This window comes from Puma concolor, chromosome F2, assembly GCF_028749965.1.
Source record: "Puma concolor isolate L17-30 chromosome F2, mPumCon1.1.hap2, whole genome shotgun sequence".
Lineage (NCBI taxonomy): Eukaryota > Metazoa > Chordata > Mammalia > Carnivora > Felidae > Puma > Puma concolor.
In genome coordinates, this window is record NC_141684.1 from 71939516 (window position 1) to 71967093 (window position 27578).

Consider the following 27578-nt stretch of genomic DNA (forward strand, 5'->3'; position numbering starts at 1 on the left):
CTCAGTGCCTTTGCACATGTTCTCCCTGTAAGCTCTTTTCAAATGACCAACACCTACACAATCTTCAAAACTTAACCAAAGTATGACCACGTCTAAGGAAACTTCCTCATCTGTTTCTCCCCGTATCCTTCTCCTTCCATTCCCATTCTTTCTTTGGGCTCACAAAGTACCCCAGGCATGCCTCACAGCTAGGATACAGTATTATTTATCAGTCACTCATCTTAAACACTGTGAGTTTTCCAGTGCAAGCACTTGTTTAGCACTTATTCTTTGCATTGTACTTTGGGGGGGGGGGGGGGCAGGGGGCAGGGAGTGCACACAGGGACAACTTCTACCATGTTGTTGGATGTAGGATGACTGTATCCTTACTTTTCATGGCAACGCAAAATGGTCTCCAGTTTGAGTATGGACACAATGAAAGATTTTAGGACTTGTCTTCTTCCATATAAGTAACATTGCTGACCTTTATACCTCTTTACTATTCCATTTATTTATAGCTCAATCAGCATTTTCCTTGTATTTTATGTGTATGCACATAACTTCGCACAATACCAAATACGTAACCCCTAAATTCTAACATTTGACAGTGAGAGAAACAAAAATTTAAAATACATTCTCTAACATCTCTTAGGAATTCTGAGCTGGGTTGCTTATGTGGCTTTAGAAAAAGGAAAGACATCAATAAGTTCTTAGGGATGACTGAAAATACGTAAAATGCATAAAGTCAGCCTGAAGTTTAACACAGAGTACATAGTTACAATAGGAAATAGCACCTGGTTCACACTGTTAATTCCTGATGCCTGGACCACAGACAAATACGTGCTACGATTCAAATATTAAATACAGTAGTGAATAAACAGAGGTGGGAGATGCAGAAACTCACCAATATGTTGATGCTTATGGAGAAAGGATTTTCAGGGAACAAAATCTATCCAAGTGCTAGGGTGGTTTTGAGTAGGGAGGCTAATCACTAGTGGTACACTTTGGGGACCACACACCTAGAAACGGCATTTGAACTTAGGGAATAACCAGTCACAGTTGATCGATTACAAGGTATATTTTTATAAGATTCTAAAAGTAACCATATGCTTCACAGAAATGACCATTATTATGATTGGTACATGGTAATGAATTTTGAAATTAACTTCTAATCACCCAGAAGCTTCTGTTTCAGTCAGACCCCACCAGAGGGCAAATCCCAGTGAATGCTATTTTGTCATTTCTAACCTTTAACTCAACCACTCCTTTTAGTGCCCTTTTAAGCTATTTGGCTTTCTTGAGATTTAAGAAACAGCGGGGCGCCTGGGTGGCTCAGTCGGTTGGACGTCCGACCTCAGCTCAGGTCATGATCTCACGGTCCGTGAGTTCGAGCCCCGCGTCGGGCTCTGTGCCGACAGCTCAGAGCCTGGAGGCTGTTTCAGATTCTGTGTCTCCCCCTCTCTCTCTGCCCCTCGCCTGGTCATGCTCTGTCTCTCCCTGTCTCAAAAATAAATAAAAACATTTAAAAAAAAATTTAAGAAATAAAAAAATGACCAAATAAGAATAGGGTTGGAAAAAGTAAGAACTGTTGAAAGAAACGTCTCCCTCCTCCCTGTTTCAAATTCCAGTGTCTCCCAAACTGTGTCCCACCTGCCCAGGGAAAGAGTCTCTCCTGGAGTGCTGGCTCCTCGTTCACAAACCAGCTCCAGTGTCCCTATGCTGATCCGGGTTCCAAATCGATAAGGCTTAAGATGCCTGGTACCAATTTGTCCTTTTAAAAATGGACTACATGAAATTGGGTTCTTTGGGGTAAAACCCTCGTCACCGCCCAGGCAGCGCATGTGTAAGCGGGGTGACTGAAGATTAGGGAAGGGGTTATTTTGGTCCCGCTGTCCTCATTTCCTTTGAGTTGAAAATGTCAAAATCCATTGGCACATACATTTCACACAAACCTAAACTAGAACGCGTTTTTTTTTTTTTTTCGATTGAGATTTTAAAAACAGCTGCAGTTACAAAGATAGGAGAATTTGCCATCACTAGCTGTATATGAACACAAATCTCCAGTCTGAAACTCAACATTTATACTAATCTAATAAATGTCAGAACCCCAAACAACAATATTTTTAAGAGCAGAAGCTTTTTCCGCCTCAGGAATTCAGAGATAACAATTATAGGCTCAGAAGAACGTGTTTTTGTTTTGGGCTAGTCTTCCGAGAGTAATCAATATATCAGGATCTCGGGAGGAATAAATCCTCAAGCTACATTTGGTTCAGGCCGAGTGATCTGTATCAATGCTCGACACAATTTTTCAGCCCAGAACCACGAGTGTTCACTGTGATCCTATTTCTTTAGTGGAAGAAGCCAGCTTTAATACCACATCCCTGAGAGGAGCACAGGCCAGTGTCGTCAGAATGGCAGGGACTCTGGCTGCCACCGTGGGCACACACAATGGAAGTGAGCTCCTTAACTTACTGCACTCAATGACGTCCGTTTGTGGCTCATGAAAAGCAGATCAAGACCCTCCACGTTTTTCCTCCTTCCCCGCCTCCTCTTCATGGGAGGCTCTCCATCCACCAGGGAGCCGTTAAGCAGATGCCTCGTGGGTGTGCGTGACAGGCCTGCCTGGAGCAGCTCCATTTGAGTCTTAAAGGCATCGGACACCGGTGTCGAGACATTAGGCAAGATAAACTTTGAAGTAAGAGACGAAAAATTTGAGGTAGAGCTTGCTGCCTCTCTTGAGGCCTTTGATAAATCTACAACTTTTTCTTGTCCGTTTTCTGAGACCACTTGAGACTCCCTCAGCTGAGCAACCATTTCCATGAGGTTTCGCCGCTTGGCCGCTCTCTCGGCCTCAATTTCAATTTTTCTCCTCCTCCTCCTCCGCTGGCGAGGGACAGAGAGGTTTAGGGCGTCTTCCTATTGAAAAATTACAACACGACAGTGAGCCAAAACTGTATCTGCTAACAGGCTGGCTTTCAGAAAAAAGAACAAGAAGCTTCAGGAACTAAACATGCATAACTGCTGAAAAAGAGCTGAGGAAACGGCAGCCATCTTGACTCTGAGTAGGACCAGTGAGACACGAGCTTCCAAACTGAGCAAAGACTCAGACAGCTCACCTCTGAACAGCAAAACAAACTCACCTTTGACAACTGAGGAGAAGTCGTGAGGTCCTCGCTCCCACTAATGCTAGCTTGGCCGACCATGGAGAGCTCGGCAAAGCTCCTCTTCTGCAGGGGACTGTCCATGGTGGGTGGCGTGTAACCAGGGATGAGGCCCTGGAAATCAAACATCTGGCGCCTATTTACTGGCCATTTGCCTTTCAGCACGGCTTCACAGATGTTGTCTAATCGGTTTATCATTACTCGGTCCTGGAGGGAGAAGAAAAGTCACACAAAATTGCAACAAAGACGGGGTGAAAATCACTAGATAAATATTTCCATCAAGATGCTAAAGAGCATAAAAGGTTTCAAAGGCAATCGCGGGGGATGGGGAGGGGGGGCAGGACACGCCTGGGTGGCTCGGTCGGTGAAGTGTCCAACTCTTGATTTTGGCTCAGGTCATGATCTCACGGTTCATGAGTTGGAGCCCCACATCAGGCTCTGTGCTGACAGTGGAACCTGCTTGGGATTCTCTCCCTCCCCCCTCCCTGCCCCTCCTCTGCTTGCTCTGTCTCTCTCAAAATAAAGAAATAAACTTAAAAAATAAAATAAAATTAAAAAAAAAAAAAAAAACTCAACCAGTGGGGAAAAAGTAAAAGAAAACGAAAAACAAGTGAGTAAATAAACAAAATCCACAAAAACTACTTTGCTGTGGTGGGAGGTCCTAAGATAGCCCCAACATAGAAAACCTAGTATTTTTCAACTATCAACACCGGATCACACAAATGAGAAAACATTACGTAACCATCTCTAAAATATCCCCCATATTTCCAGAGTAACTTCTGTTCAAGTTTAAAGAATTGTTGGTGAACACCAGCAGACAACAATGGAACCCTGCATTTAGCTTCTGGATGTTCTGGTGCTTCAGATCCACAGGCTGGATCGAAATGTGTCCCAGGAAGTGGGACATCATTAGCGTCACTATTAATAAAGTTCAGCATTACAAAATGGGCACCAACCTAGGAACACCTAATGAATGTCAATTTGCGTTCCCCACCTATTATCACTTCAAATTTCATTGAAGCGTGTACATTAAAAATTTCTAATTACAGCTCTTAGGCCCAGTTTCCATAGATTAAAAGTGTCTGCCACGACAGACTTTTTACTGATCTGGGAAACTCTTCTATACTCAATAAGGGAGATCAGCATAACAGAGAATACAGAGAAAAAAATATGTCTTTGACAGTACACTCTTCAGCTAAAAATTTCACATTGTTTCTCACATAGCTGACACTGTGGAAGACCAGCCTGGGGATCAGTCAACTGAGACTGTTTTTGTGTTGTTTGTTTTAAACCAGACAGCCCTGTTACGGTGATTAGAAATGATTATGTCCCCACCCCAAAGAAACAGACCCAAATTACATAGGGATTTATTATAAATTATGCTAGTTAGCCAAAAAAGTAATTTCCATTTTGCTTTTGGTTGCAGATAACTACATTTGGAATTACCTCATAATTGTTTGGAGCAAATGGGTCAATAGCCCACCCTCTCCCGGGCTGAGTTTCCAAACCTATGAAGGTGTCTTAACTCTGAAAGCTCTGTTTCAGATTAAAAAAAAATTAAAACCCACATTTTTTAAATGTCCACATATTTTTCCCTTGTGCATTGTTGGCGGGATGGCAAATGGTGTGACTGCTACAGAAAACAGTATGGAGGCTCCTCAGAACAATCAAAAATAGAATTACCACGTGACCCAGCAATCCCACTTCTGAGTATATACCCAAAGGAACTGAAAGCCGATTCTCAAACAGATATTCGCATACTCGTGTTCACAGGAGCGCTATAAGCGAAGAAGGGGACGGAACCCAAATGTCCCAAGGACAGATGAAGAGAGGAAGATGTGATATGTACACACAATGGAATATTATTCAGCCTTAAAAAGGAAGGAAATCCTGTCACATGCTGCCACGTGGATAAACCTTGAGCATCAGATGACAAGAAGTGCAATAAGCAAGCCACGAAAGGGTGACTACTGCGTGATTCCATTCCTACGACAAGGTATCTAAAGCAGTCAATCCACAGAAACAGAGAGGAGAATAGTGGTTGCCAGAGGCTGGCAGGGGGGGGGGGGGGAGAGGGAGCTGTTTAGTGGGTATAAAGTTTCAGTCATGCAAGATAACATGCTGGAGATCTTATGGTGATGTGAATATACTTAGAACTACTGAAGTGTACATTTAAAATTGGTTAAGATCAGGGGCGCCTGGGTGGCTCAGTCGGTTAAGTGGCCGACTTCGGCTCAGGTCATGATCTCGCGGTCCGTGAGTTCAAGCCCCGCGTCGGGCTCTGTGCTGACGGCTCAGAGCCCGGAGCCTGCTTCGGATTCTGTGTCTCCCTCTCTCTGACCCTCCCCTGTTCATGCTCTCTCTCTGTCTCAAAAATAAATAAACGTTAAAAAAAAAAATTTTTTTTTAAATAAAAAATAAAATTGGCTAAGATCATAAATTTCATGTTGTGTAGTTTTTACCACAATAAAAAAAAAAAAAAAAAAAAAGGAAGAAAGGAAGGAAAGAGAAAGACCTGTACACATTTCATTTTGCTACAGGGTGAGTCTGTGGAAACAAGCCATAGACCATACTGCACAACGTGATCGCCAGCCTAAAAAACCTCAAGGAGCCAAAGATCCATATGAAGGGTTCTTTTTACCTTCCTTTCATGTCACCTCTCCTATCCTGTTACAAAAGTACCGCACAGACTTTAAAACATGAGAAAAATCTACAGTCCTCATACCCTGTGTCAAAGTTGACCTTACACTTACTTGAAAAATCAAACTGGAATGATTTCCCGTACCCCCCACTCTTTTTTGGCCCTCAAAACAAAAACCTAAAAACCCCCACCAACCTTAGGCCAAAATGAGAAGGCAAATGTTCTTTCATGAAGGAGCTGAGCTACTGAAGGGTCTCCATCCTCCATGTAGAACCCATCTCGGGTTTCATCCCTAGCGGTGCTCATGGAGGCATTGCTTTCTTCATCGAAATTCTTCCCTCTAGAGACAGCTCCTGCTAAGAAATGAGTTAGTGTGCATTACTCACGACCACAGCATCACTGGAAAAGAAGTTTAGAGAGGACAGGGTGAAAAATTTGAATACCACGTGGCTCCATTTTATTGAGTACCTACTTTATGGTATTAGGCATCTTATAATCTTGTTGTTAAAGCTGCTAACGGGCCCTTTGTGAAGATGGTGTTCTCCTCATTTTATGGATGAAGAAGCAGACGGGCTTAGGGAGGTGACATCACTAGTTATCTGACATTGTGCCCGTGCATCTCGGAGGAGGTGGAATGACAACCAGGTCTCTGACTCAAGAGCCTCTCCATGCGATGTGGTCCCCTCCCTGCCCCCACAGCCCTGCCCACAGGAGGGAGGCTAACAACCCACCAGAGCACCAAGCCCCAGCTCCAGAGGGACAGTACGACAGGATGTTTTATTTAGTTTTCCTTTGTGTTGGGAACAGCAACCAAACTGAGACTCACAAAGAACACTGGTTATTTTCAGATTCTACTTCTACCCTTTACTTGTGATTTAAAACTAAAATTAAGCATCATTTGTTTGAAATTCATCACCAGTATTTACTCAGTGAATGACCCTTGTCCTTCACGTGTATCTGTCCAAATTAAAGTCATCTGGAATTCTTCTGATACCACTACCATCAAGCTGACCCCTCCTCTTAATCTGGAAATTGTTACGTGCCCGTAACACCCTTCTGGGCGTTGAAGTTGCTCGAAATACCGTGTTTCCACGCCACATCGGAGCAAAACGTACGCCTAAGCATAACCTGACACCACCCGTCCGGAGGAACATGTACACAAATTACCCTGAAAATGTAAACAAGAGCCCTTGTCACGTGACAGGAAACCATGGCCTGTCATGGCCGCCCCGGTGGGGCCGGGAGAGAGGACCGAATGGCGAGGCATTACCTTCAGGCTGGGAAGACTCTTCTGACTTATCATCATCCTCCAGCTTTTCTTCTTCGTCCTCTTCAGAACCTTTTTCCGAAATAGACTTGGGCCCTGTGTCGGCACCGACCTCCATCCCTTTCAGGTCACTTTTCACAGAGCTCGCCTCGGCCTCACAGCCCTGCTTACTGTCCTTCTCCCTGCCGTCGGTCTCTTCTTCCTCCTCCTTCCCCTCGGGTTTCTCTTGGGTGGTCATGCCGCCAGACTCCTCCGCTTTGCCCTCGCTTTGTCCCGCAGCCTTCTCTTCCTGGGCATGAGCAGACGGGAGGACGGCAGGAGTCTGGCCAAATCCAACGGCCAGTGGAGTCAGGGAGGACAGGTTACCTGCCCCTCGGTTCTGGGCAAAATTTTTGTGCGCATCCAAGAAAGATAACTCGGGGTCATTGAGGATGTGATAATCCGTCCGGCTGACCCCGTGTTTAGCAGCGCCGACCAGCAAGTCCCGGTCATGCCTCCCACATTCCCACCACTCTGGCAAATCCAAACTCGGCTGGCAGAGCTTCAGCCTCTCTCCCAGCTGAGGGTGATGAAGAACCTGCTCGCGTATTTTCCGCAGCAGTTCGATGCGGTAGAGAGTTCTAGAGGCACGCTCTTCTGTGATTGGCTCAATCATGGAGGAGAGGTCAGGTGGTTCTGTAACATGAAAACAATTGTATTCACTTGGAAAAAAAACCTGAGTACGCTTTCAATTGTTCACTCTCTATTTTTCACTTTATTCGGCCTTTTACCATAGAACTTTCGTTACAAGAAGAACCTACCATCATCTGGCTTAGTGGGCATTCGACACACTCGCCTACACATGGCCACAAAACAACTGAAGTATTTCTCCAAACTCTCGTCAGACTTTTTGTCAAGTCTGGCAAAGGCTCGAAATTGGTTCCAGTCAAACTGCTGTTTCATGGGGTCAAAAATAACTCCAAAAGTGGATACCACACGGTAAAAATCAGCCTCTTCTCTTCTTGTCCACCTATGAGCAAGAAGACATTAGCTTAAACTGTACTTGAGTAAACAGGCTTAAAGTTTATTAATTCTTTTCCCCTTCTCCCCTAAACTTAATGTATGGTACTTATTCTGGGGGCGAGAGACAGACAGACAGCTTTGATGTACTGAGACTTTCTTTGATCATTATCTGGGACGTGATTCTCGCCTCTTGCCGGCTGAGAAGGGCAGAGAAGAGAGGCACATACCAGGAGCTCAGTAAAACCCTGCAGAAACTCACTTTTGCCGTTTCTCAGATATTATAGCTTCCCTTTCCGCTTCTAGTGCTCTCACTTCCTCCCGAGGCCGCCGTCTCCGCCGGTCAGTCTTCATTAGAGCCTCTTGCCTCATTTGTTGCCTTTTATAGCTGCGCTGATAGGCAGTAATGAGCCGGCGCAGACGGGTGGTCAGGGTCGAGGTGTTGGGCCAGTAAAGTTGGCCTAACTCAGCATTACTCTCGCTGTGCTTGCCTGGGGAAGTGGAAAAAATATTTTTGAAATGTGTAGCTGCAATCTCGCAATACACAGGATTTTCCATCAAAACAAGATGACTCATTAACATTCAGATGACAGTGTGGGAAAGGGCATCTTTGTGCTCTCATTTTTAAAATATAAATAAAGGATAATATTAGTATGAAACTTACAAACTGCTTCTTTTTTAACTCCTTGGGCGGGGGGGAGCATGTTTACTCATCAGTTTTACGTAAAGAAACATACTTTATGCCACGAACGACAATATGAGGATGTTTTCCTGTAATGTACTTGGCATACCAATCTTGAACATAAGAGCTAATCACATGATTGCTCGCTGATTATTTTACATTAGAGGGAAGGTCAGTATTCTACAAACTTGCACTATTTCAGACACCTAGCAAATGCCCTCCCTACTCCCAAGAGATAGATTTCCAAAGATGCTGAAAAGCTTCCGCTGACCGGTAAATAAATACATGTAAATTACCTTAACCCAAAAAATAGTTATTTCATCAACGAAATTCAATGTTATGAAAAATAAACAAGAATTAAAATGACTCACAAAAGGGACGAGTCGGCGTAGAAGAAACGACACTCATGGAGAAGCCGAGGGCAGACACGTGAGCGATGCCTCACGGCATAGTTTGCTCTGCTCTGCGGGCTTCTGCGGAGCCTTACCTGTGGAGCGGATCTCCATGGATTCTTCCTTATCTTCTGGAGGAGAATTTGCAAATTCCTTGAAAGCAAAGCAAGAAACAGAATCGTTTCAATTTGGGGTTTCACTTTGCTTTATCTTTTAAGGAGAAGGCCACCATCTATAAAGTTTAACAAGTCGTATATGGGCATATAATATTTTACTGGTGCCGTAAAAGTCAATATACTCAAGTCCTTACATCTATTTCATCCTTGAATGGAGTCCTGGTTGGTTTATATTCCGGGTCTTCATCTTCTCTATCAAATTCTCCCCTGTATCAAAATTGTAAAAAACGTTTAAATCGTACAGATAAGCAACAGACTGAGGGGGCTCGCAAAAGACTACTAGCCTGCCCAAAGCCAATTTTAATTCTGGATTTGACATCAAAGGCGACCCTATCAGGGTTTGAATCGTGCGGTCATGGGGGAAGGGGCTGGGGCGGGGGAAGTGTCATCATTTGGAAAAAACAAGCATGTTTCAGATTATCCAGATAATACATTGTGTTTAAATAATCGTTATGACACATAAACAGACTCTCCTGGTAAACGTCACGGAAGTTCAAATCAGACGCAACGCAGTGCCTAGCGTGGTATAAGAACTGAACACTGCCAATAGATGTGACACTGACATAAAGTTTATTAAAATTTTTAAATGTCCTTCTTACCCGTCACCGCCATCTGCTAGCATGTCTGTTCCTCTTTGCTCGGCAGCTATGGCCTTGGCATCGGGCATCCCGACTCGTTCCAGGAAGCACAGTGCGGGGTCAGCTCGCATGGAATTGTACTTCTCGTAGCCTGTGCCATAACCACCGGCCCACAGAGGACATGCACAGAAACAGCAAGAGGGCCATCACTGACAAAAATCACAGCACTGCCCCGGTATACCAAGTTCATCCCTCAGCTGAGACGATCACTTAGGAACCTTGTTTTAGGGAAGCATTCCATAGGACGCTCACCGCAGGCCAGATGTGGGGCGGGGCGGGGTGGGGTGCGGGGTGGGGGGGGGGGCCCGAGTTACATTTCAGGGATCTTAGCCGAATGACCACAAACACTACCGGAAAAACAGGTTCAAAATAACTGCGAGATGCCTGGGAAGAATTTTGACCCCATTTTCCCCAAGACCTAATTTTGCTTGACATTTAAAAGGCTTCATAATGCTCCTTCATGACCTCCACAGGGTACTCTGCGTCCGCCCCGTCCTCCTGTGAGCGGCTTCAGTCCTGCAGGAACTCGCACCGCTGGCTGAAAATCCCTGTCTACGTAAGGCCAGCGAACCTGTCTTATTAGGTTTAGGATGATGCATGTCAGTAAGACGACACTGTTCCCTCCATGGTTTTCAAACTGCAATTTGCTTTTTGACTGCCCGAGTTGACTAGATGGAAAATGGCAGATCCCAACAGTGCACTGCGGGAAAATGATTTTTAGGCCGAGCTCACAAAACGCGGCTGCAGTACGTAGGCAGAACAGCACAATTCAATTAGGATGTGTACTACATAGAACGCACCGCTCCTAACTGCTGTAGAGCCGCAAGCCAAACTGTAATCATGAAAGGTTTTATAAGCCATCATTCTCCCCTTTAGTCAGGCCGGGCTGCTGAGAATACCTCCGTGACCCCCAGAGAATTGGGATTATAATCAGGAATCGCTCGCTGTATATATCATGCCAGTTCTGCATCCCCCAGCCTTTCAAAGTTAACAAGGCTGCATCCCACTCAGGGGAGCCGTGAGTTCTCGGCACTGACATTTGTGAAATATTGCTTGGAACAAAGCCCAGGAGGCACTTGTACAGATTAATAGCAGAGGTTAAGCCCACCGTCCACTTTGACACGGGTTGGCAGAGCTAAGCAAGGGGAGCCATGCTTCGAAGCAAAGTTTAGGGAGAGCTATAGGACGACTTGGCTATTATTAAAACAAATATGGTTTGGGTTTTATTTACAGCCAAGAAAGAAATGTTTTCTTCTCAAAGACTCAACAAACATTCAAAAACAGCATCTGATATTTACAGTTCGTATTAGATTTTTAGTAGAGGAAAATGGAAGAAGCCAAGAGTCCTCTGGAACTATCCTCATTAATATTATGACTTTGGAAAAGAGCACGCGAAGAGCTCTAACGACAAAGCCACACAGTCCAGACGCGGTCGGACAGAAACTTCACTTACCGTGTTTGAACACTCCAATGAGGAGGGACTTATCTGCTTCCTTATCCCACCAATCTGTGGGGACTTCCGCATGGAAGGGTTCAGGGATCCACACATCAGCCTCACTATAAAGACAACCGTTCACGTAATGTTCGCAACACACGTAAGATTAAAAAAGGATCCCGGGTAACCACAAACACGGTACACGGGCTCACACGCCCCCTTCCCACAACAAGCATCTGGGCGTGGGGGGGGGGAGCGGGCAAAGGTTAAAAGAAAGGGTGTCAGCCAGTCGCTTTCTGCCGTAGCCAGAAATGAACTTCATCGCACGGGGCCCCGTTTTGAAGGTCACCTCAGAACGCCAGCCATGCAGTGCACACCTTTTTATATGACACGCGCACATCCGCACACGCTTTCCCCGACGACCGTCGCGCGCCCCCGCCCCGTGCTCCCAGGCGCAAAAAAGGAGATGCGGCCCCGAGGGTCTCTGGAGGTGCCGAAACCCAACCCAACCGGCGGTGTTTCCCGACCTCCCGGATTATGACGCGGAGGCACAGAGCGGCGTGCGTTTGCACTAACCTTGAGTCAGCACCCTCTAAAATCTTATCTGCCTGGTCTCCTATAACTTCTTGTCTTAGGTAGTACAGCATGCGGACACGCAGCAGGACCCTGGAGAGGAAGACAGAGGGGGGAAAAAGTTCTTCACTTCAGGACTGTTTGCCAACAGTGGCTTTTTGGCAGCTGCTGCTGTTCATCCATCATCCTGCCAAGGCTGATTAGCCATGCTGTATGGTAGGCTTGAAGCGTGACAGATGGTGGCACATAATCACCTCTGTGTGGTGCTTTCTGCTGGCTTCCAACAGGCCTGCCTGGCAACCGCTCGCGCTGCACAGAGAGGGACCGGGCTCAGCCCAGCCCAGGCGCACTTCATTCCGTTCTACCTAGTGCAGCTTGTGAAGTTTAGACACGTACCCTACCACTGCCTCTGAAGTATTGAAGCAAGTTTGTAAACAACTGAGCAGATGGCTTTCAGTAACTGTTCTGCTTCATTATCTCATAAAATTTCCTCAGCTGCTGCCTTAATACCATTTTTGGAAGCACATCAGAAGTTGTAGGAATAAACGAGATATAAAATCTGGTTTTACTACCTTACAATAAACCCTCAATATGGAATGTCAGGTTTTTCAGATTATACAACTTTGCTTCCGAGAAAGGAAGATGGTGATGGGGGTGTGGGAGGGGGTGGGTCCTCACTCTTCTCCCTGAAGGAATATTAAGCATTATTTATTCTTTCTAGTTTACGTTACCTGGAAGCCTAGGCTGTGGCTTAAAAAATAATGGCACAAAGGAGGTTAAAATGCGTCCGGTTCCTTGAAGTTCTTAGTCATTTCCAAGGAGTAAGTTTCTGAAAAGGCTTGGAATTCTAGGTACCAGAGTTTCAATCGCGTCTGGATTTCTTCGGTGGCATAAACTTAATTCTTTCAGTAAAGCCCCCCTGGCAAATCCCGAAGGCCCACGTCTACTCTGAATCCAGCATCTCCTGCTGGACATCCCCTGACCCGCATTCAAGACTGGTATTTGACGAGTGCCTAAGTGCTGTCCCCTAGCTGGCTGATCCCATCACTCACTCACAGAGCTTGTTACTGCCCACGTGTCACGTCTGCAGATACTAGCTCATCTGATCTTCACGATAATCCTACGGTGAAGCGGGGCACGTTACAAGTTCCATTTCACAGACGTGAAAACTGAGAGTCACAGAAGACCGGTGACATATCCAAGGTCACAGGGTCACCTTGAGCATGGACCACTTGGGAGTAGGCCTCCTGACTCCAGCACTGCACACTGTCTCTCAGGACGTGGCAAGTGTCCTTGAAAATATCAAAATGACAAATACGGGCAGTTTCACCAAAACAGACTACTCCCGCACACACGCCCAGGTACCCCGTGATACGCCTTCCTCTCCACCAGGTGTCTGCTTCTGAGCACCGGGGACTCTAGATAGACAGAGTGTGAGGCTGTAAATACCTGAGTACGCCCCACGGTAAAATTTTAATTTTTTCGAGAGTTTTCTTTCGATAGGATTAAAAACTGTCTGTGCCACACTGAACTGGCAAAAGGAAACTAACAGTATGGCACTCCATGGCTGGCACCTCACTTCTTCTCTCGTTAGAGCCCTTACGGGCCAGGACCTGCTTAGAGAGGATGCTCAGGAAAGGCAGTTACACAGGAAGCACTCTCCACCCTTGGCCAGATTCTGTTTTTCACCAAAACTCAGCACAGTGGCCATGAGCGGAATGGATTCGCTCCCTTTTCTTATTTTTAAAATGTTTGTTTCTGGGAGGAAGGAGAGCACAAGCTGGAGCGGGGGAGGGGCAGAAAGGGGGAGGGAGGAGGACAGAACTTCCAAAGCAGGCTCTGCACTGACAGAAGAGAGCCCGGTGCCAGGCTCGAACCCACACACCGTGAGATCGTGACCCGAGCCGAAGTCGGACACCTAACTGACTGAGCCACCCAGGCTCCCCGGTTTCTCTCCCTTTTGATGGAAGACAAAATTTTCTTCTTTGGGAGGAATTTTAGTTACGTGGAGGCTTTCAAGAGCTAACTGTGAGTGTCACCTTTCTTCTAGAGGAAAAATTCGAACCAGTGCAGCTGGCAAGCTCAGTGCCCCTGTGGAACACAAGGTGGGCACCAGCAGGACGGTGGTAGGTACCACAAGGGAGACGGGCTCTGACCCTAAGGAGTCTGCCCTTGGGAAATCCGACAGACCAGCCTACTAATGAGTCTCCCTAGACTTCATTCACATTTGACTGGCTGTCCCACTAGTGACCGTTTTCTGGACCTGCACCCAGTCCAAGCCCATATATGGCAACGAACTCTCCTGCCCCTTCATCTCCTTCAACCCGAGACAGTTCCTCTGTCTTTGTCTCTTGAAACTTTTGAAGAGAACTGGCTGGCTCTTTTCTAGGAGGCCCCTCAATCTGTGTTTCTTATTCTCTTACCACTCATGAACCTCTCCCCACTTTAGGCCCTGAGAAGTCTCGAGGCAAGATCTATCAGGGAGAAAAAGGGACTCCTCGCGTGTTCCAGAGAGCAGACGGCAAGCCTTGCCGGTCTTCTCCTGCGACCACGGGCAAAGAGCACCCTAGCTACGTCTCACATGCTAATCAGGGAGGGGACTCCACAAGAGTCCGCCACTGATCTCAGAACGGGAAATTGACAACTACTGCCCCTGTCACTCTAGGACCCGGGCACAGGAGCCACTGTTCCCACACTGAATCACTTCACTTCCGGTTTGTGTGCCTCCAGAGCTCAGAGGGCTATTGACCCAAAGCTGACATAAACCACAGGAAACAGAAGTTTTCTAATAGCTGTAAGTGGGGCAGCATTTTAGGGAGAGCTATAATGCCACAGCAGTAACAACAAAACCGTTTCCGAGGCACCAAAATGGTCTGAGGTAATGGTTTTAAAGACTCAAAAAGGAAAACATTTGTCAGTCAGAATCTAGTGATAGCGATCAAAGGTAGTCCCCAAAGGCACTACCATATTTAAGAAGGGACAAGAACCACCATCACTGCAAGGCTGGAGCAGCAGGGGCTCCCCGGGAATTATGTCACATGAGGCTCGGGTGACCTCATGGAGAAGGCAGGCATCCGAGGGGGTGGGGGTCACTGAGAGCAAGGGCACTGCCCTCATCTGTTCTGGACTTCCAATCTGGCTCTGCCCCCCTAACTAGCTGAGGCCCTAAGTACCAGAGTCTCCATCTCTTTGTCAGGTAAATGGGGAGGAAAGAAAAAGAAGGAAGGAAGGAAGGAAGGAAGGAAGGAAGGAAGGAAGGAAGGAAGGAAGGAGAGAGAGAGAGAGAAAGGAAGGAAGGAAGGAAGGAAGGAAGGGGGGAGAGGGAGGGAGGGAGGGAGGGAAGGAAGGAAGAAAGAAAGGAAAGAAGGAAGAAAGAAAGGAAGGAAGGAAGAAAGAAAGGAAGGAAGGAAGGAAGGAAGGAGGAAGGAAGGGGGGAAGGAAGGAAGGAAGGAAAGAGAGAAAGAGAAAGAAAGAAAGAAAGAAAGAAAGAAAGAAAGAAAGAAAGAAAGAAAGAAAAGGAAAGAAAGAAAGGAGGAAGGGAGGAAAGAGAAAGAAAGAAAGAAAGAAAGAGAAAAAGAAAGAAAACCAAGCAAACAGCACTACTTGTCTCAGACAAGTCAAACGGATAATCCACGTGAAGCACCCACAGGAAGCTGTGCTCAGACTTCTGTGGCTACTTTGGAAGAGAGATACACATTTCTTTATATCCTGCTTCATCCAGGTGAGATCCTGTTGCAGAGCTCTGCGCGACTAACAGAAGTGAGTCCTAAGGAGGGCTGAGGGACTTGCCCAAGGCCACACGAAGCTACAAGTGGCAGAGCTGTTCGGTGCTGGCCCTACGACCGGTTCTCGAAACGGCAGGCTCAGGGCACAGGACAAACCGCGCACGCGCTGATGCTAGTCTAATGTGTGGATCGTTAACAGAGCTCCAAGCAATGACATAAATTCAGATTCAATATTCTTCAATGACATACAATCAGTTTCTGGAAGGAAAGATAAGGAATATGATTCTAAGCTTATAGGTAAGAGAAAAGGACCCACCGACTGAGGTGCTCTTAAGCAAAAGATTCCAGGTAAACTCCCCAGTCCCTCTGCTGAAAGCAGCCGGTGGAAGGTGGGGTCATATAAAGCTGACATTAGCTCTCTAACAGGCCTTGGTTAAAACTTAGTTATCTGCAACATTCTCAGCAGCATGACTCACAGTCGCGGAGAGGAGCCCATCACCCCAAGTGCCCACTGACAGATGAATGGATAAACAAAATGCGGTGTACGTGTCTAATGGAGTATCATTCAGCCATAAAAAGGAATGAAATTCTGTGGATGAACCCTGAAAATGTTATGCTAGGTGAAAAAAGGCCAGACACTGACAGACAAATACCGTCTGATTCCACTTATGAGGTACCTAGAATGGGCAAACTCACGGAGACAGAAAGGAGAACGGTATTTGCCAGGGGCTTGGGGCAGGGAGGGAAGCGAGCAAGCTACCGTTTAGCAGGTGCAGAGTTCACACTGGCATCAACAACAAGCTCTGCGGTATAGACAGTGCCGATGGGTACGTGGCATTCTGAAAGTAATTAATGCCACTGAGTTGTGCTCACAAATGGCTAAACGGGAAGATTGTGTTGTGCACCAACGACAACACAAAAACCAAATCAGGCATCTGAAGCTATGATATGATTGGCGTGTGACTTGGCACCATGTTTCAAGGAAAACAGTAAAGGGGCGCCGGGGTGTGGCTCGGTCGGTCAGGCATCCAACTTCGGCTCAGGTCATGATCTCACGGTTCACGGGTTCGAGCCCCACGTCGAGCTCTGCGCTGACGGGGTGGGGCCCAGTTGGGACTCTCTCGGCCCCTCTGTCGCTCGCATGCGCTCTCTTTCTCGCTCTCAAAAACATACGTTAGAGACAAGGACACGTACTAAAGTTGTAGCCACACAGTATTACAGCTCAGCAGTCAATGTCACACACCCTTTGGCAACGTACTTATTGCAGTGGTGCTTCAGGTGTTTCTTGTAGCTGTCCTCCTGGAACAAGGCATCCGGGTTGCAACCCGCCAGCCAGTCGGCATCCTGCACCACCGGATGGGTGCTCTGGGCTTTCACCTTCTTTCCTTTCCTTCCCCTGGGCACCGGGGCCGATAAACCTAGAGTCGTAACAATAACAGTAATAATAAATAATAGCAACAACAGCAACAAAAGTTTTGTACAACCCCAATTACAGTGTCAGACTCGGACATTTCCCCACATGTGTGGCAGGGAGATATGGAGTCTAGGTTGTGTCACAAGGGTCCTGGGTGGCTCTCCGGGACCCTGCGGTACAAACGACATGAAGCGGACCTACCAGAATGGTTGACCAAGGCTCGCGTCTGGCCGTCCGCCGTGGGCGTGATCAAATCCCAGATGAAACTTTTGATATTCTCATCCCCCTTGTAATGATTGAGGCAGTACACGAGGATGGCCCTGCAGATGGTTTCCACGTCTTGCTCAGTGAGCTGACGCTTGTAGCGCCCGTGCGAAAGGATATCTGTCCACCGTCCCCAGCTGCAAAGCAGATATTCAGCATGTAGACGGTGCCTTTCAGTTTAGATCTGGGGCTTTACTTTCACAGGCAGGCAGCAGCGTTAGGGAGGCCTTGGCCGCCCTGGCAGGCCCTGCCATTTGCCCCGGCCTGGGCCTCTCTGGCTTCTATGTACTCAGTTCCTCAAACTGCAGGGCTAATCCTCACCTTCAGGCCTTGGGACACACTGCTCTCTCTGCATGGAACTCTCTCTCCCTGCCCAGCACCGGACTCTCTCTCTTACCCGGGCTAATCCGCGACGTCCACCCATTAAGTCACGCCGCTGTCTGTGGGACCCCCTCTTACATTCCCCCTAGCCTCAGGAGCGGGAGACAATACTCGAGCTGCCAATTCAAGGACAGACCCGTGGCTGACTCTCCCTTTGCGCCATCTTCCCTGCCATAGTACCCTCACTGTTGATTGCCGCTTCTGCTTGTTCACCTTCCCTGAGGCAGGGCCCTGACTGTCCTACTCATAGGTGCATCCCTGGTGTCTGATATCCTACCCAGTGCCCCGCCTCCAGGAGGTGTCTACTACATAGTGATGCCTAGAGGAGGAGGGCAGCCCTTTCCTCAAAGACACCGCACTCGAAGCATACTTCTTAGCTTTAGGAGTCCTTGATATATCCCATTTCTAAAGCTATCGGCAAAACTCTCAGCTACTAACTTTGATGGTTAGGTTGAAACATACAAGCAGGTGCAAGTAGCAAAGGGCTCAGGGATCTGTCCTGCTGAGACACAGAATGGGCTTCAGCTGAACTTCATTTATTCCACAAGAAATCACTGATTTGGCACTCATTTTGTGCCTGCTAGCATCGCACTCTTCCCCGAGGACACAGAGAAAAGAGTCTCGGGCTTCGTGGAGCTCTAACTGGGGCTCTCTCAGGAGAGGGCTGCTACTCAAAGTCATAAGACAACATGATGGGTGTGATAGAACGTGCAGACCAGACTCTCTGGTGCAGGACGCCAAGGTGATGCCCGTGCTGATGTCGACGACAGGAGCTGTTGGGCAGAGCAAGTCTGTGTACTGGGTGTGTGTGTGTGTGTGTGTGCGCGTGCTCACACTCTAGGCAGTGGAAAGAACTTCCAGAAAGACAGAGATGAGACAGAGCATGGCACACTGAAGGAGATGAGGCGGTCTATCCCAACAGAAGCCTGAGCTACCCACAGAAAGGACCAACAAGACACATAAGGGCCAGATAAGAGCCCTGTAGGCCAGATTAATAGAGAGTTTGTGTTTATTCTGAAATTAATGATAACCCACTGGAAGAACTAATCAAAAGCAGGATATCACCAGACCTATAGAAAAATTATTTTGGTGGCAGTTTTTTTTTTTGACTGGAACTTGTCTGCAGTCCCACAGTGTGCTAAAGAACTCTTTGGAGATTCAGGTATCTACCTTACCATCATTCAAAGCACTGGGTGGCATTTCACACAGATTCAGAAATGAATTAGATGTGGCTCCTGCCTTTCAGAGACATGTTGTCCAGCAGGACAAACACGACACATTTGGAGTTGAAATAACCACCCCTGGATGTTTGAGATGAGCTGCAAGACCTTCAGAACCAAGACGACTGCCTTTGACAGGTTTTTGTAACAGAAAAAAAGTACTGAAAGACTACTATAGTCACAAACTGCATGTGAAGCTAAAACAGGAAACGCATCTGTGGTCTTGAGACTTCATTCTACGTTATTAGTCACCGACAGGTAAGTCTGGATCTGACATTGTTCCTTAAGGGCCAAAGCTGTGCTCCTTCCCATCCACGAGGATCCGAACAACCGTGAGCATCTTTACCAAACAACCCTGGGCCCCGTCAAAGTTGTTGCAAAGTCATTTGCTTGGCTGCATTATGGGGAGTCACAGAAATCCAGACACAAAAAATACCTTCCCTACGCTGGTCAGAATTTGACATTTAGAATAAAATTCTGTGTTTCACATGAGTCTGACTCACCCATAGACGAGCAGATTCTTCTCAACTCTAAAGCACTCACTCCTCGCGTAGCCCTGGGACCTGTCCTGGGGCCGCCGCGGCTTCGTGCAAGGCTTCTCTTCGGAATCACTTTCCAAGTCTGAAAACTCCATCAGCTCGTCTTCTTTCACTGCACTGTACAGCCTGGTTTGCTTCCTCACTCTTGGAGTGTCAATAACCAGGTTGTTCTAAAAAAGACAGCAGATAACTTTAAAACTTCTAAAAAAGCACCCCTTGGGTTGTAGTAGATAGGGTTTGAGCAGGACCTCTCACTCACCCTCCCGTTTAAGGCATCAATATCCAATTCAGCCTTCTTAGCCCACTTTTGCCAGAAATTTGGATCATCCAAGGAAATGTCTGTCCTGTTTCCAGATGCAACAAAACTGGCCTAAAGGGGGAAAAATATGCATGACTTTCAGATGCTTTTCTCAGAGGCAAAATGCAAAGCAGTTTTCATTTACTCGGTCAGCCAAACACGTATGCGTTCTTGCACTGTGTGCTACATGCTGCAGTCTGAGGGCGAGGATGAGAGACCGTCCCTCAGGCAGCTCTCTGTCCAGGGGTTTCAACAGATCAGGAAGCAAAAGGTGACAGTACAGCGTGATCAGCGGCAGGTAACAAAGGTACGTGCAGGTGCAACTGATATACAAAGGGGGGCCCTAGCCAGGTTCGTGAGGGGGTGGAGGTGCAGGGCGGGCACTGCTGGGACAGAGAACTGGCTCCCCAGAATATAATGCCTGGACCAGGCTGTTAAAAGCTCACAGACCAGGAAAAGCATGTGGAACCGTTCACGACAGAGCATGTCAAAGGCTCAGAGGAGAAGCAAGGCAGTTGTGTCACGTGGCTGGTGATAAAGGTAGTCAGGGGAGAGCAGCGAAAGGTCAAGCTGGTGAAGCGCGCAGAAACCAGGCCATGAGGGGCCTTGCATGTCCCGTTAACGGGGTTCTGAGGTAGCAGGGAACTCTCTCAAAATGGAAATAACCTCAAGGCGGACACAATCGTATCCAAAGCCACCTGTCAGAGAGATCCTACCGACGTCCTGGGGCACGGGAGGGTAGAACAGGCTACTAAAGTAATTTACACAGGGAACGGCGAAGAATGAAAATGGCTCCGGCAGAAGTGGACAAAAGGAGACAGGCTAGAAATGCGTTCTTTAAAAGGTAAAATGAAAGGAGTTAGAATCTGGGTGGATGTGAAGCATGGAGGAGAAAGAAGAGGAGGAGGAGGTCAAGAAAACCCTCGGCAGCCAAGTCTAGCCTCTGAACGGCATCACTCAGGCAAACAAGCAGGCTGTGAATGTGGGCATGTCCACAGGGTGGAGGGACAGGAATGAGGTTCTGCACATACTGAACCTGAGGTGCCTGTGAGGACAGAGAACAGAGCCTGAGAAGAAACTGGAAAACGTGAGAGAGAAGGTGCTGGGTCACAGAGCCCAGAGGAGGGAGCCTTTCAAGACTGGCGTGGCCAGGGTGACTAGATGTCCGAGCAAAAGGAAGGAGACGGACCCTGATCACACACCACACACCAAGATTCACACACAAGAGACCAAGACCAAAATGTCAGAGTAAAAACCGTAAAGGAGCAAATCTGTGTGACCTTAGGTTAGACAACACATCAAAAGCACGAATAATGAAAGAAAAAGATGGGTAAACTGGACTTGAATGAAATTAAAGACCATTAAGAAAAGACTAGCAGAAAATACTTGCAACCTGTATTACCTAATGAGAAACTTTTATCTACAATATATAAAGAATTCTTAATATTCAACAATAAAAGACAAGTAACTCTAAAGATTTGAATAGACATTTCCCCCCAAATGATACACATATGGCTAACAAGCACATAAAAAGATGCTCAATAGCATCAATGAATGCAGATCAAACCAGAGTTGGGTATCACTTCACACTCACTAATATGGCTAGAATCACGAAGTCAGAAAATACAAAGTGCCAGTAAGGACATGGAGACATTAGAACCCGAAAACATGGCTGGCGTGAAGGGAGAACGGCGCAGTCACTTTAGAAAACGGTCTGGCAGCTCCTCAAAGGGTTAAACACAGAGTTAACACATGACCCCGCAATTGTATTTATGGGATCCACAGAAGAGAAATGAAAAGATGTCTCTGCACAAAAACCTGTTCATAAATGTTTGTAACAACGTTATCCATAATAACCCAAAGGTGGAGACAACCCACATTTCGTTTTCAACCAGTGAATGCGTAAACAATCCCAATGTCCATTATCAACTGCTAAAAGAGGTGCATCTATGTAAGAGAACACCATTCAGCAAAAAAAGGGAAGGAATTACTGATACATGTTACAACACGGATGAATCTCAAAAAACCATGCTGAGTGAAGGAAGCCAGACACAAAAGACCACATGTTGTATGATTCCATTTTATGAAATGTCCGGAGCAGGCAAATCTATAGAGGCAGCAGATTAGTGGTTGCCAAGGACTTGGCAGGAGGGGAGGGGAGGGGAGGGGAGGGGAGGGGAGGGGAGGGGAGGGGAGGGGAGGGAGGAGGAAGAGGAGGAAGGGAGGGAGGAGACGCTGACTGCTAATGGGCATGGGGTTCTGGGGAGATGGAAAAGTTCTAAACTTAGATGTGGTGATAGCTGCACAAGTCTGCAAATATGGTAAAGGCACTGAATTGTACACTCAAAAATCGGTGAATTTTATGGTAAGTAAATTACATTTCAAGAAAGCTGTTAAAAATAAAGGTGTAAAGTGGGCCTGGGTGTGGATGGGTGGAGCGACGTGCAGCGGGGGCCCTCAGAAGGCGCTCTCAGTCAAGCGGTGGTGACCTTCACCAGAGCTGGTCTGATGGCGGGGGGAGGGGTGCAAGCTGGAGGTCGAAAAATAAGCAGAAAGGGAGACCGTGGGGACAGCTGGTACAAATAACACTCGTGTGGATTTTAGCTGTGAAAGAAGGGTTATGGAGTTGTAGCTGGAGGGCAAACCAGATGAGAGGCTTTTTAAAGATAGGAGTGGCTTGACTGCTGTTACAGGCTCTGTCAAGAATCAGGATCTCAGGAAGTATGATGTCAGAGCTCAAGAAGTAGAGAGCATGGGGTCAAGGACACAGGTAAAGGATTAGGCTGGGAGTGGGGGAGCTGACAGGAGGCCAAGGTGAGGATGACAACCAGTGCCACATACAGAGAAGGGGACCCAAAACACACACAAAGAACCTTCTATGCATCAAGGGTTCCACGGGGAGTTAATAATTAATTCTTAACTCTCAACTACAAAGCAAATGGTACATGTGCACCTGGTGAGCACTTTATAAGGTCCTGCTTTATGTGAACTCTGTTACACTTCTATAGAAAACCTGCCTCTTCAGGTCAGTTCGCACCTTAGCAAACGTGGAACCTTTGCCTTCAGACTCAATGGTGATAGTGTGGGTTCGCCGCAGGAGAATCTGGTCAATATCTTCTTCGCAGAACTTAGACCCTTCATCCTCCTCATCCATGAGTGCACCGTAGGCCCCCTTTCGCAGAAGATCCTCTATTTCTTTCTTGGAAAGTTGTTGGACCTGTTTTAGAGAGAGATTTAAAATAATTTAGAATTGAAATGTTTTAGACCACACAAATGCTTCGTTGTACTCAAGGAGGATAAACCTGACTTAGAAAATGTAAGGGCGCCTGGGTGGCTCAGGCAGTTAAGTATCTGATATCGGCTCAGGTCATGGTCTCACAGTTTGAGAGTTTGAGCCCTGCATCAGGCTCTCTGCTGTCAGCACAGAGCCCGCTTTGGATCCTCTGCTCCCCACCTCTCTCTGTCCCTCCCAGGCTCATCCTCTCCTTCTCTCTCTCTCTCTCTCTTTCTCTCTGGAAGGAAGGAAAGGGAAGGGAAGGGGAGGGAAGGGGAGGGGAGGAGAGGGGAGGGGAGGGGAGGGGAGCAGAGGGGAGGGAAGGGAAAGAAGAAAATATGACAAATTAGGCTGAAAATATTGAGGCTGAAAAACAATCTGATGCTGGATAATTTCTTACTATTAGTTACATAAAGCAAGGAGCCAGAAGAAAGGAAAGTTCTGGGCAGGTGTGGATTACCCCATTGGTAGCGTTTTCTCTCCCACTCATGGACTGCAGCACAGCTTTGTCCAGGCCGAGCTTCAGACTAGCCTTGTCAAACATTTCCCTTTCGTAAGAGTTTCTTGTGATCAGCCTGTAGATTTTCACAGATTTGCTCTGTCCTATTCTATGACATCTAGCCTGAGCCTGGAAGAGAAAGGAAATGAATGGCCACCACGGAAAGAAAAGACTCAAGTGTCAGCTACAAGAGCACCTGTTCCAATAAGCAGAGGCGCAGTACAGAAGGTTAACGTCCTAAGAAATTCCTTTTACATTATTAGTAAATTGATTACTCTTGGTTTATTGGCCCGATCGTGGAACACTGCTTTAGGGACTACATGGCTTTAATGTATTGGTTTCACTGGGGCTTCTCCATCACAGAATGACTTTGGGGAGAAAGAAAAAAAAAGAACGAAAGAAAGAATGAAAAGAAAAGAGAGAAAGGGCCTCAGGACGATATTCTTGAGTGTTTACCTGGAGATCATTTTGGGGATTCCAGTCGGAATCGAAGATGATGCAGGTATCAGCAGCAGTAAGATTAATGCCTAAGCCTCCTGCCCGTGTACACAGGAGGAAAACAAACCTATCAGAATCGGGTTTGGAGAATCTGTCGATAGCTGCCTGGCGGAGGTTGCCTCTCACTCTGCCGTCGATCCTCTCGTATGGGTACCTGGAAAACGTCGGGATTAACAAGAAGGCCTGATACTCGGCGACAGGACGCTTGTTTCTTTTTGTAAACGAAGTATTACAATATGGGGTATGTAGTACCCAAATGATATCATTTATCAGAAATAACTGCAGAGCAAACAGCTTTTAGGGTAGTTTGGCATATAATCGGTTGAATGCTCAAAAATTAAATTTTATTTTACTTCTTCTCTAGTAAAATAACTTAAGTCTAAAAATAGCTGACACCTCTGGGGCGCCTGGGTGGCTCAGTCGGTTGAGCGTCTGACTTCGGCCCAGGTCATGACCTCACGGTACGTGAGTTCGAGCCCTGCCGTGGGCTCCGTGCTGACAGCTCAGGGCCTGGAGCCTGCTTCAGATTCTGGGTCTCCCTCTCTCTCTCTCTGTCCCTACCCCTGCTCGTGCTCTGTCTCTTTCTCTCTCAAAAATAAATAAACGTTAAAAAAAATAAAAATTAAAAAAAAGATAGCTGACTAAAATAACAAACAATTTCAATCTTAGGTAAGACCGATTCTCCTCTAGTCAAATGAAAGAAATGGGAAACAAAACCGCCACGGAAAGTACGCGGAGTCCTACTCTGGTCACTGACAGTTTTTAGAAAGAGAGGGGACGCATTCTCCCCACTCCGTCCCCTTTATCACGAATGTCACTTGGAGGTGAAGCGCTTGGAGCCCTGGGAAAGGTCATTTTTTATTTCCTTTTTATTCTCGTGGTGCGGTGGCCTCACCGTCTTTGAATGAGGTAGTCTTCCAGTATGTCCAAGCAGCGCACCATCTGGGAAAAGATAAGCACCCTGTGGCCACCAGCCTTCAGTTTTGGCAGTAGTTTGTCAATCAGCACTAGCTTGCCAGCAGCCTGGATCATCGCCTGGAGCTGAAAATCTGGAGAGTCTGCATTGTGTGTTTCTTTAAACTCTTCCAAAATTTTCTCTTCAGCACCTGCAGAGATTGGACAGCATAACGTGAATACCGTAAAAGGTTTTTATTACTAAAAACAATGAAGTTGCTTTCAAAACCCACTGCTAACTGTAGGAACCAAAATGCCACACTCATGTTTATGAATATGAATCTATCCACTTACTAAGAGTCAGGTCTGCACAAAACCATGAAAGTATAAAAGGGATCAAAGTTTTAAGCACAACACATTTAAACACTGGGGGGGGGGGCGGGTAAAAACCACATTTTCCAACAAACAAATGTTTGCTGTCTGTAGAAACTGAATTTCAACAACAGACTGTCAAGCCAGAAGTGGCAGAAACAAGCCACGGGCCAGATACCTACAGAAAATTTGGAACCTAAATTGCTAAAGAAATGAAGAATTGTTTACTAGCTGAATATAAACACAAACAACAAAATCTGTTCTGAAGCTGAGAAACAAGGGAACAGAGGTCTAATAATTACGTTGTCAGGGCAGCGGTTTTTGTAGATAACTGCGTGTTAATACAGCCAAGAGGAGGGCACCGAAAGGGAATCCCTTTTTCAGGATAATTTTCAGAGACTTTTTAGGGGTTCTGAACGCGTATCTTCTATTGCAATCTCGAAATCTCCCTCTACGTTCACGTTCATCTGATAATTTCATGAGGTACAAAAACTCTACCTTGAATTAGCCAAAGCTTTTCAAGCTTTTAGAAAACGGCAGCAGCCATCAACCCTGTGCTGCGAAAGGCTTCTACGCCTGGCCCTCTTTTTCTCATAGCCTCGTGCAGATTTCCGCTTGTACAAAGACCTGGGTGCATCAGAGAAGCCTCAAGAGGATGACACCGTCAGGAGAGAAGCGCTCACGGCTCCCCCACACCCAAACGCCAAACACACACAGGCTAAGCTTGCTTCGACTGCTTAGGTGGCTTAGCCAGAATTAGACGGCACCGGTCTGGCCTCCTCCCATCTCGGGGGGTTAATCAGGCCACGGCTGCTGCGCTCAGCACCTCTCCCTAAGGATGGGGGTGGGGTCGCCCATTCTTTAGAAAATACAAACAAATCCACCTAATGGGATTGGTTCCCAGCCTTCAAGTGTGCCAGAAACTGTAAACTACCCTTCTCACCACTGGTTTTAAACATGTGAACTCACAATACGTCAGACGGGTATGCACAAAATCTCAAAAGGGGCTTGAAGGCCAGGTGGGTTAGACCCCACGGCTACTCGGACAGAACTTCTGCAAGCAGCAGCAGATGTGAGACGAGTGCCATCCCATTTCCATCTGAAGGGCACTTGTGCAGATCAAGTTATGGCACAGTCATATGCAGAAGTACAGCTTGGTAATTATTAACCAACAGAGAATCTTACTGAGAACTGATTAAAGGCACTTCATGCCTTTACCCAGGCACTAAGGCCCCTGCAAAGCACACTGACTTGCGAGGAAGGGGGCCTGGCCGGAAATGCCAGCAGGGTCGGAGTCACTGGTCTCTCACTCCCTTTTCCACGTGAGCAAGAGGCTAATACGCAAGACTTTTCTCTGAGTGGGGAAAAAATGGGAAAGGTTTTGACTAGGAAAAGGTAAAAACAAAATGCTGTTGAAGAGCATTCGCAGGAATGTTCTTGAATAAAGCTGAATAGTATTTTTCAAAACATGACCCTTAGAAATCCAGGTTCTAGATTCAGGACAAGAAGGCCATCAGGAGACAGGGGAGATGGATTTAAGTCCATACATTACATTAGGTCTTTTTAAAAAGTTTATTCCTGTGCCATACAGTATAAGCTCTTGACAATTCAGAACTAGATTTTACTCCTGATACTTGGGCAGTTATTTTTTTGTCCATATGAAGATTATACTTCGAACCAAAATATAGTACGTTACTTAGTTTAAAACAAGCTGATGGTTAACTCAATAGTTTTCAAAAATGAAATAATCACTTTGACAAGTATCAGACATTTGAGTAATTTTAGTAAAAAATTGAAAATATAAATACTTTAGGCAAATTCGCAGAGAAATTTTTTTCATTTTAAATTTGTTCAGAGAAAAGAAAAGTGACTTTCTTGCTTTTTCATTGCTACTACTAATTTCTCATCTTGTAAAGAACAGTCAAACTTAAAATGCATTTGCTCTTACCTGACAAAAGCTACTGCCGAGTTAGTCAATCCGGCTCTTTGTTACCAATTCAGGTTCTTAAAGTGGCGGGCAGTTTTAGAAATATCAGCAAACATCTATCCTATGTGATTCCTCTAACGCCATGTTTATCACGGTCAGATTGAAGGAAGGAGGTCAGGGAAGGTGTTGGGGAGCAAACCAGTTTCTATACCTTCTGAGGTCACAGGCAAATTTTCAAGTTTACCAATTAAAGATCTACCTTGATGTGAGATTCATAAATATCAATCCGAAAATTAATAGGTTATGATAAGCCAAAATACTTTGTGGACA

General features: G+C 46.4%; 1 protein-coding gene across 4 annotated transcripts in view; it reads right to left on the minus strand.

Moving 5' to 3' along the window:
- CHD7 (chromodomain helicase DNA binding protein 7) overlaps nucleotides 1–27578 on the minus strand; it is a 191886-nt gene that overhangs the window by 6324 nt on the left and 157984 nt on the right. For 3 of the 4 annotated variants that reach the window (XM_086696025.1, XM_086696023.1, XM_086696024.1), the window contains exons 16-34: nucleotides 24951–25161; nucleotides 24014–24209; nucleotides 23519–23686; nucleotides 22822–23001; nucleotides 19746–19856; nucleotides 19451–19656; nucleotides 17284–17483; nucleotides 16927–17086; nucleotides 11947–12036; nucleotides 11389–11492; nucleotides 9897–10026; nucleotides 9432–9504; nucleotides 9217–9274; nucleotides 8310–8538; nucleotides 7849–8057; nucleotides 7052–7723; nucleotides 5977–6137; nucleotides 3120–3347; nucleotides 2452–2895 (exon numbers count right to left, since the gene is read on the minus strand). In XM_086696025.1, coding sequence (XP_086552151.1) covers nucleotides 2452–2895; nucleotides 3120–3347; nucleotides 5977–6137; nucleotides 7052–7723; nucleotides 7849–8057; nucleotides 8310–8538; nucleotides 9217–9274; nucleotides 9432–9504; nucleotides 9897–10026; nucleotides 11389–11492; nucleotides 11947–12036; nucleotides 16927–17086; nucleotides 17284–17483; nucleotides 19451–19656; nucleotides 19746–19856; nucleotides 22822–23001; nucleotides 23519–23686; nucleotides 24014–24209; nucleotides 24951–25161 — 3830 coding nt within the window. The remainder of the gene's footprint in view (nucleotides 1–2451; nucleotides 2896–3119; nucleotides 3348–5976; nucleotides 6138–7051; nucleotides 7724–7848; nucleotides 8058–8309; nucleotides 8539–9216; nucleotides 9275–9431; nucleotides 9505–9896; nucleotides 10027–11388; nucleotides 11493–11946; nucleotides 12037–16926; nucleotides 17087–17283; nucleotides 17484–19450; nucleotides 19657–19745; nucleotides 19857–22821; nucleotides 23002–23518; nucleotides 23687–24013; nucleotides 24210–24950; nucleotides 25162–27578) is intronic. The other variant, XM_086696026.1, reaches the window with a different exon arrangement.